This window comes from Sus scrofa, chromosome 9 (genome assembly GCF_054392235.1).
Source record: "Sus scrofa isolate SSC_HxYL_T2T_F1_AM1 chromosome 9, Sscrofa_HxYL_maternal_Yorkshire_Landrace_v2.0, whole genome shotgun sequence".
NCBI lineage: Eukaryota > Metazoa > Chordata > Mammalia > Artiodactyla > Suidae > Sus > Sus scrofa.
The window spans coordinates 90,712,674-90,727,274 of NC_139391.1; the positions used below are offsets into that span (position 1 = coordinate 90,712,674).

The 14,601-nt window shown below is 39.4% G+C and overlaps 1 protein-coding gene across 2 annotated transcripts; it reads right to left on the reverse strand.

Annotated features, from left to right (window-relative positions):
* Nucleotides 1–2,514: 2,514 nt before the first annotated feature.
* AGR2 (anterior gradient 2, protein disulphide isomerase family member) lies at nucleotides 2,515–14,189 on the reverse strand. 2 transcript variants are annotated; one of them, XM_005667660.4, is made up of 8 exons: nucleotides 14,150–14,189; nucleotides 11,124–11,269; nucleotides 10,816–10,879; nucleotides 10,647–10,699; nucleotides 8,972–9,045; nucleotides 6,830–6,893; nucleotides 4,178–4,261; nucleotides 2,515–2,808 (listed from the first exon to the last, which is right to left on the reverse strand). In XM_005667660.4, the coding sequence occupies exons 2-8, from the start codon at nucleotides 11,260–11,262 to the stop codon at nucleotides 2,759–2,761; spliced, it is 528 nt and encodes a 175-aa protein (XP_005667717.1). In that variant the 5' UTR covers nucleotides 11,263–11,269; nucleotides 14,150–14,189; the 3' UTR covers nucleotides 2,515–2,758.
* Between the last annotated feature and the right edge of the window lie 412 nt (nucleotides 14,190–14,601).

The window sequence follows — 14,601 nt, forward strand, 5'->3', positions numbered from 1 at the left end:
TAAATAACTGATATTAGTGAAATCATGCAAATATTTGTCCTTTTGTGGCCAGTTTATTTCACTTAATAATAATGTTCTCAAGGTTCATCCATGTTATAGCTTGTGTCAGAATGTCCTTCCTTTAAAGGCTGCATATTCCATTGTATATATATTTTCTATTCATCCATCTATGGATGTTTGGTTTGCTTCCGCTTCTCAGCTATTGTGAACAACGCTGCTGTGAATGTGAGCAACAGGTATCTTTTGGGGGTACATACTTGGAAATGGAATTAACAGATTGTATGGTAATTCCATATTTATTTTTTGAAGAATGGTCATACTTTTTCCATAGTAGCTGCACCACTTTACATTTCCACTAGGATACCAACATTTTTATTCAGCTGTTTGAAATAATACTCTGGTGTTAAAGCATTCTTCCACTTCTTTCCCAAGATAGGTTTTCACTAAGATTGATTTAAACACAAAGGAAAGATTGTGAGGTGACATTAAATGGTTTGATAGAAAGAACAGCCATTGTTATATTTCCATAACCTTAAAACAACTATTTTTATGTTCACAGCTTCTTTTTCTAACCTGTGTATGTACACATTTCCCATATTGTAATATCATAGCATAGAAATTCATAAAATCTTTTCCTCTTTCACGTACCCTTTTTGTTTCTCCCCAATGGTTTTTTTCTTTTACAGATGATGATATAGTACACTTTGTATTAATGAACTGTGTAATCATTAGCTTTTTTTTTTTGGTGTGTATAAATAATGTTTTTGTTGGTATACTCACAGAACTGTTTCTCTTGAATGATTTCCTTAGGACAAATTCTTAGAAGTAGAGGAAACTGGGTCAAAGTTAATCATATTTTTAAATTGACTATTTCTTTAACACTTTGCTAAAGGAGACTCATTTTCCTTGCAACTTGTCGTTTGACTTAGAGACTTATTTGTATTTTTTAAATTATTTGGGTTGTTAAATAGCATTTTGTCATTCAATACATTTTAAGGACTTAATCTTATTTCACATCTGCCCAATTTTAAAAACATTATTTTGCTTTATAGTAAGGGAAACTTAAGTAGCTTAGAAGTTGTCATTCAAAATATTTGTGTATATAAGTGAAACTCTAGCTTTCTAAATGGAATAATTTACCTTTTTAAGCACAGGTAGGTTACCTACTTATGAGAAGAGCACTCAGTCCCACTGGTGATATTTTTGCTAAGGATTTGTATGTTGTTAAATCAACAGCATAGGCTTTGAACCTATTAGTGCTGAGCTCTTGGACAGTACTGACTGTGTCAGAGAGAAATTTTTAAACAGTATTCACTGGAAAAGTTAATAATGGCAAAGGATCTATTCAGAAAAGGCTCTAGCCAAACAAACAACCAAAGAAGTTATAACAGACAAGCAATAGATATTCAGTATGCAAAGCATTACACAAACCACTATAGCTATTCAGAGGCCGAAGAAAGCAGTGGAGGTGCGGTGATAAAGGCATTATACATAACAATGCATGTAGCTTAAATATGTAGTGAAGAAATTAACACACAGTTCTAACTTTTGTCAGGCACAGTAAAGAGTTAAAAGTAGCTGAAGCTACTCCCCTATCTGATGTCATCTCTTCTCTCAACTTTCCAAAGATAAGTAGTGACCTCTACCCCAGAGACATATCACTGCCCTTTGCTCTTCTCCCAGCCAGCCACCCTCGGGTGACGAAAATGGGAACAAGTCAAAGGAAGTTATTCCAGGCCAGTACTCCAAAACCTGAAGAAACCAAGTATGTTAGGAGGCTAATTCTCAGGATTTTTTTTTTTTTTTCTTTTTCCAGCCGTACCTGTGGCATAGGGAAGTTCCTGGGCTAGAGGTCATTTCAGAGCTGTAACTGCCAGCCTACGCCACAGCCACAGCAACACCAGATCCAAGCTGCATCTGTGGCCATGCCATGGCCTGCAGCAAATCTGGATCCTCAACCCCACTGAGTGAGGCCAGAGATCCAATCCACATCCTCACAGAGAATACGTCATGCTCTTAACCCATTAAGCCACAACGGGAACTCCTAATTCTCAGGATTTCATTGGAGTGTGTTCACTGATGTTCTTTGAATGACTTTTTCCCAAAATTAGTCTTCTGAGGGAGAAAGCTATTTGCCAGAGGCTTTCCCTGAAAGGAAAATCTAACTAAAATTTAATTGTTAAATTCCAGCATGTATCTAGGAATTTCTCCCAAGAGTGAGGAGGGGTGGTCTTCAATTAGGTACTGATCTTCCTGGGATGCCCTTCTGGATATTCTTTCACACTAGAAGATATCACTTGATACTTCTGTTGTTCAAACTCTTATCTACTTTTAGTTCCCTGGTGAGAAACTGTAGTGAGATGAGATGATAACTGACTATCTTTGGTAGTCATTGCTGGAACTAGGTTTGTCTCGTCCCCTTTTTGAATATTTGTGTGTCTAAAAATCCTATTCAGCGAATGAACCAAATAGCTTTTCTGTGAAAGACCAGGTTGGGGGAAAAAAAAAACACAGTTTGAACACCCCTAAAAGGATTTATTTTGTAAAAAATCATGGCTCACTATGGTAGTATACAGTTAGGTAGTGTTCACACATGTATACTTAAAACCAAATTTTAAAAAATAGCTGTTGTAACATGAAACCGAAGACTAATGAGTATGTTCACCAGTGCCTTCTCCACAGTCTTCTCAGAACTTCTGTGATTCCAGGTCTTAAGGCCTAACACAGAGGGAGGAGCTTGGAGGTTTTGTTTTTCCCTCTACAATTCAGTCTTCAGCAACTTGAGAGCTTTCTTCATGTTGTCAAGCACTAATGTGGGCAAAAATTATGAGAGTCAAACGCACTACTAGACACTATATATATATATATATATATTTTTTTTTTTTTTTTTTTTTTGCTTTTTATGGCTGCAACTGTGGCATATGGAAGTTCCCAGGCTAAGGGTCAAATCAGAGCTACAGCAGTAGTTATATATTGTTATCTCAGGAATGGCTAGTACATTTGGAATGTGCTTCCCCTGGTCCTCCCAGCACCTTTAGGGGGCATTGCTGATGGGCCAGGACAATCCTTCCTCCTGTCCAGACACAGCCACACAATCCTTCTCAACCTATCTTCTAGGTCAGTACCACCCAATAGAAATTTCTGTGATAAAAAATATTCAGTGCCTATTCAGTGAATATGTATGTCTGAGGGTCTGAATTTTTTTATTTTTTATTTTTTATTTTATTTATTCGTTTTTTGCTTTTTAGGGCTGCACCTGCGGCATATGGAGGTTCCCAGGCCAGGGGTCTAATTGGAGCTACAGCTACCGGCCTTCACCAGAGCCACAGCAATGCCAGATCTGAGCTGTGTCTGCCACGTACACCACAGCTCATGGCAACACTGGATCCTTGAGCCACTGAGCGAGGCCAGGGATCGAACCTGCAACCTTATGGCTCCTAGTTAGATTTGTTTCCACTGCACCATGACAGGAACTCCTGAATTTTTAAATTTCAAATAAATTGCATTGAATATTAAACAGCTATGTTTGGCTAAGGTAGTGCAGGTCTATGTAGCCACTAGTTATTGAGCGAACTGGTTCTTAGGACAAAACTTTATTTCCTTCCCAGAAGGGTTAATTAGATGTCACAACTAGGTACAGTCTTCCCATTGAGGTATTTCATCTGCCTTAAGTCTCTAACTTTTTTTCTCCCCATTTTATGGCAACCCCAGGGGAATTGGGTATCTTGGCAACTATTTGGAATCGTGTCTCCTACTGATCTTTAAAGGTGAACTTGAATTCAACTTTATCAAGCTAGACTAAATTGCATCATTTTCATCGTTTGGGAAAAAAGAAAACATTTAACAAAGCATGCAGATTTCTCCTATTACTATTTTAATGGTATGATTACTACTGCACTTGGTGCTCTGGTAGAAGGAATTAAGTGTGTCCAAGAGAAACCTGAAAAGCAGGTAATATGGTCCTTGGATCCTCCTAGAGGAAAAGATACCTCATCTAAATAATACATCTTAACTGGAGATTTTTAAAAAATGAGGTCAAAATGAATGTGGTTTGCCGAGGACACAAGGCTAGTTAGGGTCAGACTGACTCTCTGTAGTCTCTGAGAACAGCTTTTTTCCCCCGCCCCCCGTGGACTCTTTCCCAGCACAACAGATGTTCCAAGGAGACAACACTTACGCAGAGCTGTATCGGAAGGTTCATACGCATAGAGACGATTTGAGTATCTTCCAGTGATGTCAGCTCTAACTGTCAGGGATGGGTCTACAATGAAAAAGCCAAGGGAATGAAGTACTGTGTTTCACAGTAACCTCTATTGCATGACAAAGCCTACATGTTTGTCCACATCCCATGAAAGGAACACACGTCCTGCTGGATGGGCTTCTACTCCATCCAGCCTGCAATCTGCCTCCGTAGCCAGTACCCAACACCATTCAACAGCCATGCCATGCTCTTTGTGGAAGAGGTTATGAATCCTGCTGGCCTATCTACAGCAACCTGAAGACAGCCTAATATACATTGTTGGAGGGGTGTTTTTTTATTTGTTTTTGGTTTGGGGGGGCATTGGTGACAAGATGGGCATTTTTTTTTGGCTTCTTAGGGCTGCACCTGCAGCATATGGAGGTTGCCAGACTAGGGGTCAAATCAGAGCTGTAGCTGCTGGCCTACACCACAGCCACAGCAATGCAGGATCCGAGCCACATCTGTGACCTACACCACAGCTCATGACATTAGATCCTTAACCCACTGAATGAGGCTGGAGATCGAACCTGCGACCTCATGGTTTCTAGTTGGATTCGTTTCCACTGTGGCACGATAGGAACTCCAAGGGTTGGCATTCTTTACCAAAGAATTATTTTAAACATTTGAAATGATTATGTTGTAATCAAAATACATTACCAAGACTAACCTAGGTAATTTGAAACTCAAGTCAAATGCTAGCTTTCCAATTTTTTTTTTTTAAATGAATGAAAGAATGCAAGCCCTTAAGACCAGTCAAGGTAAAATAAGTGTGTAGTTTCCTCTCTGTTTTTGTTGTTGTTTTCTTTTTATTTTTTTTTACTTTCATCATTAACTAGCTGCATCTTAAAATAGAGATTCGGGAGTCTTCCCTTGTACATATATTCCTCTAGAGTTTAAGTCTTTTTTTTTCCATGTTGTATATTTAAGTTGTCAATTAATGAGGATAAAAAGGTATAAATAAGGTGCACTCAGAAAGGAGGTATTAGGATACACAGCCCTAGCAACCTTGCCTCATGAGAAATGACTGAAGGAGCCTGTGGTCCATGTCCTGAGAATTTGATGAAGAGAACACAAGAGACCTGGTCGCATGATGCCAAGTCTGTCACCAGTACTTGATGGACAATCCCTGTCATTTCAGAATGTTGGATTAGGACCAGCAGACATAAATTTAAAAAAAGCAGCTGGTTTGTTCAAGAAAGATTTAAGACCTACTGTACTTCTGCTTGGTGTAGAGGGTACACGCACAAGATCTCATCTTCCTAATGTGTGAACATAAGAAAAGTTTTAAACTCCCAACCATTGCTCACAGGCTTGGCTGCATGCTGGAATCACATGCAGAACTTTCAAAGACTGCCTCCTGCATCCTTCCCACCCCTCTGATCCTGACCCCTGAGATTCTGATTTGATTGGTTTGAGGTGAAGTCTGAGGAACTGGATTTTTAAGATCTTCCAGGAAATTCTAATGTGCAGACCACTTGGAAACTACTGAGCCAGAAGAGCAAGCTGCCTGGGACTTGGTTCTTCCGCCCAAAGAAGTTGGATGGAGTTTAAAAGGCCCTTAGACAGGAATGCTGTGAAAAGAATACCCAAACAAGGTGTGACTGGATGACTGATAAGGGCTCTTTCAAGTTTTAAGTTTCTAAATTTTCTAGATCCTAACAAAATAAAACCTGTAAGATGAGCTCTGGTTCAGCATTCCTCCTTTCCTTCACTTTTTCTCTCCTTTGTTTTATGCATTAGTGTGAACTTGGATGAATTAACGTGGGTGAACCATTTGAGCAGAGTGAACTCTGCTACGTGGCAAATGTAATTATGAATTGTCCTTTTATCGCTATCCCTTTGGTCAAAGCCCAACTCAGTTCATTTGTTCAGTCATTTAATAAATATTTATTGGGGCCATGCTGAAAAGATGACAGTGAGCAGAAATAGATCTAGTCTCTGCTACCTTGGCGGGGGGGGGGTCAGTATTTATTAAACAATCACCCAATAACTGCAAAATTACAACTGAGGAAAGAGTGACCATTGAGGGGAACATGGTGCCATAAGAGAACATCATGGGAGTTTGTGCAGGTCAGTGAATGAGTGATTGGCCAGGTGATACAGGGGTACTGGGGGGCAAGCAGGAAAAGCTTTCCAGAGAGGGAATGGCACCTGAAAAGTACCAATGGCAGGAAGGAGCAGGGCTCCTTTGATTTTTTTTTCTTTCAGCCCATATTCATTACTTGCCTTAAAATAATTATCAAAAGTGCCAGACAAATCCAACACAAATCACAAGTTTGCCAGACTAAAAATAAATATTTAAATGACAGTTAACAGGGTGCTTTCTTTTCAGGTGTACTTGTGGCAAAAGATGAGAAGGTCAAATTACCAGCTGAGAAAAAAATGTCATGTATAGAAATAGGTAGAGGCTCTCATTTTCTAAAGGGAATGTGTTGTGAAACTGAAAGTAATGTTAAGCCCCTCACTGGAGCTTTGTGGCCTTGGCTGAGGTGGAGCAGCAGGTGTGGGTGGCGGAGGACAGAGGGAGAAGTGGAGCCACACTTGTGTAATGTTCAGTGTGTGTTTGATCTCATTGTCACTTTTACTTACCGACAAACAGAATCCTGGGGACGTACTGGCCATCAGGAGACAGGTGTTTGTCAGTTGTTTCATACTAAGATTAAAAAAAAAAAGCAAACAGTTCTTTGTTTAGTCATTGATTATTTTCAAACTTGTTAAAATAGAAATGTGTCCATTCCTGGGCTAGGCACCTTCAGACACTATAAGGCGCATCCCTGAACAGGGTGTTTGTAGCATAGGTGCATTATTACATGCATGAAGGAATAAAATAGAGCAGAATGTGAGGCAGAACATGAGGTAAAAAGCTGATCTATGTGACAAGGAGTAGAAAATTTTAATAAGGGAGTCTTTGGAAGGCAGACAGTGTTTGGGGAAGGTGTCTTGGATGAGGCAGGAGGAAATTGATTAATGAAAAAAATGGAAGTCATTTTTGGAGAAATTATACAAACAGGATTATCTTGAGAATTCATCTTTTCATTTGTCATTTTTTTAAAATTAGAACTTTCTCTATTTAGCACGATATAGCCCTTGTCTTTAATGAAAGTACAGTCTCTTGAGAGAAAGTAGGAGAAGGAATATTGAGGGCCCAGTGGGTGAAATGTTCTGATGGAGGATATACAGGTGCCCTGGATGCCCAGGTCAGGATATTTAACCCCATATGCAGGTTCCCCTAGGACTTTTTAAGGTGGGTAAAGAGGAATCTTTAAAAAATGATTAAGAGTCAGTTACACAGAAGGGAGATCACTCCAGGCAGGGGAGGAGGAAGGGTTACACAAGGGCAGAGAAAAGGCCTAGCACTTTCTATAACAAGGTGTTTGGATGGAACTAAAGTATAGGGATGCCTGAGGTTGTGGTGAAAGAAGATGCTGGAAAGCTACTTCAGGGGCCCGCTCATGGCCCTGCCCACCATGCCATGGCCTTTCTGTTTGTCCATAAATAGATAAGAACCACCAGAAGGATGTTGGGAGTACCAGGATTCCAATTTGGTTTTTAGAGTGGTTATCCTGACAACCATGTGAGATGAGACAGAATTTATTTTGTAGGCAAAGAGGCACTTATTAATATTGCAATAAGCTAGGCAAAGTGAGAAAATCGTACCCAGAAACAGTGGTCCTTGATTTATAGGGAAGTGACGAATAGCAAGAATCTTGCAAAGTTAGAATCACAGGGCTTCTTGACTGCCTGAGGTGAGTAGGAGGGTCACATCTAGAATAACAGTCTTAATAAAATAGGGAATAGAGAAAAAAAAAAACGAGCTTTTTGACAAGCCTGGACCAAGCTGAGAAATTTGGCTTTGAACATGTGGAGTTTAAGCTAATTAGAAGATATCTGGGATATGGTTGTTTACACAGGTTGAAAGCTGCACGTTTGGGGAAGAAGATGTGGGAATGAAGGCAATGATGAAAGGCAGGTGTAGAGAAAATTATCCATAGAGAATATAATATATAGCAAGAGAAGTACTTCAGGTTGAGATTGACAAAGTCACTCTATTAATATTGAGGGGTAGAAGGAGGAAGAGGTGTCTCGGACAGGGAGCTATGAGAAAGGCTAGGAGTCGAATCGCATGTTCCTTGAAGAGCCAGCCTCTTGCCCTGGCAGGAGGAGAGGGAGGACTTAAGTGTGGGGAGAGTCATCTTTTGAACTGTTTATTGATGGTTTGCTTTTGGAAGGAAAGTGGATCCTGTTTATATATCCAATAGCAGAAATTATAAAGTCAGAAAGTCTGACCATCAGAAGGGGTGGTAGTGGTCAACTAAGGAGAAAACAAGGCTTCAGCACAAGTTGAATGATTAGATTTGGACAGTGGGGAGTTGTCTCTTCCCAGGAGAGAGGGGACAAGGATCAAGAGTGGGTGGAGAGCAGCCAGGACTGCAAGCAAGGAATTTGTCAATGACAAAAACCTTCCAACTGCTGCAGAAACAGAGAAGATCCTGGCCACAGGAGAGTGTTACTCAGATAACTTCAAATGATTAATGACTGAAGAAAAATGTAGAGAGGCAAGAGAGGTTATTAATGAAAGAAAAGCTTTTCTTGCCCTCAATCTATGAGATGAGCTATTTGGAACAGATCCCAGGTAATGCAGTACAACTAAGATGTATAGGAAAAATGAGTCATTCCATTTCAAATACTAAGTCACAGAGAGGCAGCAGTGACAGTGAAGAATAAACTCACAACTAGATTGAGGAGGACGAACTGCTCTGCCAATTTCTGGATTTCTTTATTTTCAGCAAATGCTTTCTTTAAAGCTACAATATAAAGAAAAACTATTAAGCATTTACCTCATCACTGGTTAAAACCATTGTTCCCTGTTATAAGCTGAACCGTATTTCTTTTTTAATTTCTTTATTCAGGTATAGTTGACTTACAATGTTGTATTAGTTCAAGTGTACAGCAAAGTGATTCAGTTATATATAAATATATATACATGTATATATTCTTTTTCAGATTCTTTTCCACTATAGGTTATAGATATACAGTAAGTCCTGTGCTATACAGTAAGTCCTTGTGGGTTATCTATTTTATATATAGTAGTGTGTATATATGTTAATCCCCAACTCCTAATTTATCTCTCCCCTCCCCATTATCCCCTTTGGTAACCAAAAGTTTGTTTTGTGTAGTTGAACTGCATTTCTAATACAGTATTCAACACCCCCCCCCTTCAGCAAATGATTAGTGAAGTAAATTTAAGGCTGTTGACTAGGTTTGCTTCTGCCATTCTATCATTTATCCATTAATTTTTTAACCCATATTTATTGAGTGGCTATGATGTGGTAGGCACTGTTTTATGCACTGGGGAGAGAACCAAAAAAAGGCATATGTACTACTTTCTCCATAGAGCTCAAATACTTGTGTATACAGACTATAAATAAGTGGACAAATCCTTTCAGGTGGAGATAGGTACTTTGAAGAGAAATAAAACAAAGCGAGAGGTTTAAAAACTATAGAGTGGTCAGGGTAGACTTCTCTGAGGAGGTGACATTGAAGTGAGAGACTGATGCATTCTAAGTGTCAGGGGTATGTCACACCAGGCAGAGGGCACTAGCCCTGAGGTGGGAATGGGCTCAGATGTTTGAGGAAAACACAAAGGCTGGGCTAGATGGAGAGGAGAGAAAACAAGGTGAGAACGGTGAGGAAGGAAAGGCAGTTGGGGGCCACAGTCAGGAATGTGGCTTTAATTTTACCTGTGATAAGAAGCCACTGGCATGCACATGAGTGTTTGGGTCTGATTGATGCTTAATGGCCTCACTCAGGCTTCTGCATGGAGAACTGAAGGTAGGGTGACCAGGCAGGTGCCATTACAGTATTCTAGACAAGATATGCTCTCAATTGGGGACCAGAACAGTAGCAGTGAGGCAATAGGAAGTGGCTGGTTTTGCCCAGGACCTACATAAGATATAGGGCCTAGTGCAAAATGATAATATGGAGCCCCTTGTTCAAAAATTAATATTAATTTTAAGACAGCAGCAACAGAGCTTTACATCAAGCATCGGTACTTTCTAAGCACTAGGCTCTGTATGAGTGCACAGGTGGTGTGCCCATGAAACTGGTGCTGGCTTTTGGATATATTGTGAAGATAAAGCAGTTATATTTGCTGATGTATTGGATGTAGGGTATAAGAGAAAGTAAGAAATCAAGATGAATTCTAAAGCTCGTTTTGTTAAAATGTGAACCAGTGCTTAACAGAAACTGTGGAAATATTTGATGTTACTTTAAAATGTTTTTACTACATAAAATATTATTTTATATTCAACTGTGCTAGGTGCTAAGGATGTAAAGATGAGTGACCTGAATCCCACCCTAAAGCTAAAAGCCTATAAAGGAAATTATACTTAGAAGTATCAGTTACCTTGACTGTGTGGGCATTCATCCAAATGATGAATAATCATCAAGGGTTTGTTGCTGTGAGAGAAAAAGACTGAATGAGATTTAATGAGCAGGATTTCAGGTATAGGTAAAAATCACTAGATGGTGCTCTTGAGAGCTTTGAGAGAACTCTGTGAAAAACTTATCTTTACCTTGTCTTGGATTTGTATAAAGCTTCTTCATATGTCTGAGTCCAGATAAGTTGATCACCCCAACCTAGAACCAGATGAACCAGTATATTTAGACCCAAAGCTGTTGAAAAGCACTGGTCAAACTGGGATCAGTATATACTCGCTACTCAAGAAGAGGAAAAACCTCTAGAGGAAACATGTAATTACAAACTTTGATAAATCTAGAAGGAACACGTATGGAAATATGTTCAGCCCACAACTCTCAGCTCCAAGAGTTAAATCTTTCCCAGTTAAGTGTAATTGGAAGCTGACAAGAAGCTGACTCCTACCTCTGGAGAGAGTCTGGGGCAGTTTGGGTTGAGAGTCCTTTGTGTCCTTCTTAGCTCCTGGTTTGACTGTGGTGTCTTTGGCCAGAGTATAGGAGAGGGCCACAAGCAGCAAGAATGCTGATAAGGAAATCTTCTCCATGGCAAATCTGATATGAAAGACAAAAAAGCAAAAAGTCAGTAAAACTGAATTAGTAGTCTTCAAAATCTTCAGATTGCATCACAACCAGGGGATGTAATAGGTAGGAGGTGAGGCTTAGATGGGATTGAACACTTACAATTGAATGAAAAACTACCTTCCATAGAAATTTCCTAAGATTATACAGTATGAATGCCTATCTATTTATCTGTCTGCCTCTATTTAGATGTAGATCCATATAGATAAAATATACTGATGAAGATATCCATAGAAATCTACAATATAGGAGTTCCCCTCATGGCTCAGTAGTAAACGAACCTGACTAGTATCCATGAGGATGTGGATTTGATCCCTGGCCTCACTCAGTGGGTTAAGGATTCTGAATTGCTGTGGCTGTGTCATAGGCTGACAGCTGTACCTACAATATGACCCCTAGCCTGGGAACTTTCATATGCTGCATGAGCAGCCCTAGAAAGCCAAAAAAAAAAAAAAAAAAAAAAGTATAGAAATAGATACAGATATATTTTAAGGAAATAAGATATATATATATTTTTATAGCTAAGGGGATTTGCTTTTAAATTTTATATTTAAAAAATTTTTGTGGTGGAATGGATCTTAGGGGTTGCCTCTCCTTTTCTCCCATCTCCCCAGTGCCTCATTTCATAGGTGAAGAATCTGAAATTCAGAGAAATTAAGACTAATGAGATGGGCATAGAAGCAAAGTTTTTGCACCTTATCACTTTGTGGTGCTGGCTCCCATCTTTTCATCCTGAAAAAAATTACCCTAGATGTACATTTTGTTAACATGAGGACATTGCCATTGAAAAATAAGATCTGAGTAAAATGATTTTTTTCATTTGAAAACTGCCAACTTTCAGCTAGAGACTTGCAGTCACACAACTCTCTCCCTAGTGTAACATTTACTCAGACTCTATATATTGGTTCTGAATTGGTTAAAATACATCGGTGCAAATTTCTTCCAGTGAGCTGATTCTTTGACTCTCAGTGTGAGCCTGTATAATAGGCCCACAAAAATATATGGCCCACACAGAGAAACCAACCCCATGGATGCCTCTTTGTTAATTGTTTTTCCTTTCCAGTATTCCAAAGTTAATTCTCTCGAATGTTACACTACCCCAAAGCAGATTCTTATGAGCAGGAAAGTGGAGGGGAAGGTATGATCCATGAGTATGTGAGGGAGTGAGCTAGCCAGCAAAGTGACTTGCACTAGCAAATCACTAAGGTTATCCAGGGACCATAACATGTAAAGCTGGAGGCTTGGGATGCTAGCAAAGCCAAAGACTGAAACTGGTTAAAAAGAAACACCCCACTCTAATACTGGTGTTGGTTTGAAATAAATATATTTTGCAAAGGAATCAAGATGGACTACTATAAAATTCTTGGTCTTTTTGAGGTGTAAATTTTTTTTCTCATCTTCTGATGGCTTGAGTGGGAACTTTTGCTAAGCATTATCCAATATTAAAAAAAGGCATTGCCAAGTTACCAAATCTAGATGATGTCTTGTATTAAACTGACTGATTATTATCTATGTTGTACTATGTAGCCACACAATGTCTCACTCAAAAATGATATAAGCAAAAAATAGAGATATGCTTTCTTCATCTTCTATACACTTAAAGATGCAGACATGCCAATAACAATTTTCATATCCAGCATTTTGGATAAAAAACTCAAATGTGATATAAGTCAACAATGCTCAGCCTTCTTAGTACAAAGACTTCTTTTTAATATAAGCAAAAACAATAACAAAACTCAAGAACCTTTATATGAGAATAATTACTTTTGGGATATTTGCTGAGTCAGAAAAATATCATGGCAAATAATGACTTTAAATTTATTAACAGATATTTGATTTTGTATTTGATTTATAGCAATGTATATTAGAAAAAATAACAGTGAGCAGTGATGTATTCATTTAGTCCATTGACAATTCTCATTGTGCAAGTGGCATTAGAAACCCTTGCTATAGCTCTGAAGCTGTCTGATTGAAACTATTGCTATCTGATGTGTATTTTATGCCAGCATGACTCAAAGAAGCTGAAATCACTCCTGTTGTACAAACATCCTGCTCTGAGCTGACTGAGATTCACTGTACCAGGTTTTCATTACATGAATAGATGCTGCTCTGCAAATTGCCTGCCTAAACCACCCCAAAACAGAAGACATGGTAAGACACTGATAATTTGGAGACACACACACACATACACACACACTGAAACCAGCACTTTTTACTGGTCCCTGTATCTTTGTCTTCTCGACTTTAGCAAGGAATGACTTGCAGGAGGTTCTGTGTTCCTGTTCATAAATGCTCCAGGAAAGCAACCAGATCTCTCCTTTTACAGCCTATCCCAAAATTTAAAGATTGAAGAAGCAACAAGGATATCTTTATATCAGGTAGAGAAAGGAAACTACTGATTTGCAGTAATATTCTGAACTGCGGTTCCAAGCAACCAATCTGAGCTGAGGTTTTACAGTTCTGTGGGTCTTGGTTTTAGCCAGTGGGACTGAAGCAGAGCATTTGATGGTGATCAAGGCCCAGTGACCAAGACAGAAGACCCAGGGTTCTGTGCCAGGCTTGAAAACTCCCAGAGTTTGCTCACTTTAAAACCTCTTGTTTCCTCAGGGAGAAACCATTACCCCTGAATCTGCTCAGAAACAGAGCTCTGCTAAAGAGAGGCCCCAGGAAACCTTTGTTGGAAATTCCATTATTTCCTCCCCAAATTCAATTTCACTGCCCTTGGGACTACCCTGCATTCCTCTGCCTGTTGATTGCCTGCAACTTTATACAGTAACCAGAAGCCAGCACTCACTCTAACAAGTGCCCTTCTAGTACTGCTGTCAGGAGCCTTACCTGAGTTTCCCCACCCACCTGTCTGTGTGAGCCGGCAGCGATGCGGTCCAAGCTTCCTAGTGTGCTGGCTCAGCCCAAGCCTCTATTTATGCACCTGAGCGCACCTCAGTCCCACCCACTAATCCCGTATTCACAGGTTGCAAACCCCCAAAAGGAACTTTTCTTTTCCCAAGTCCCCCGTAGGCTAAAGAGTTCTTGTTTTTTAAAAATAACACTGCAAAGGGGTTGCCTTTCAGTATGCATGTTTTTAACTGTTTGTGAAAGTATATTGTTAAGAGATTTGGAAAAGATGGGCAGAATGCCAAATCCAGGTAAGCTTTAAGTGAAGACATTTGATTTGCCTGAAGGTTGATTTGTCTTTATGTGATTGGATGGAGTTTGTGGTTTGTAGAATTTTTTTTTCTCCCTCTTGGGCAGATAGCCTCTATTTAGTTGAAAATGCACAAGAGATGATTCACAGTTCTAACTCT

Coding starts and splice junctions, on each gene's coding strand:
- AGR2 (XM_005667660.4), bottom strand. CDS start 11,262: ATGGAGAAGATTTCCTTATCAGCATTCTTGCTGCTTGTGGCCCTCTCC. Junction 9,046..10,646: donor TGAATGCCCACACAGTCAAG/GTAACTGATACT, acceptor TTTATATTGTAG/CTTTAAAGAAAGCATTTGCT. Junction 6,894..8,971: donor TCGTCCTCCTCAATCTAGTT/GTGAGTTTATTC, acceptor TTTTAATCTTAG/TATGAAACAACTGACAAACA.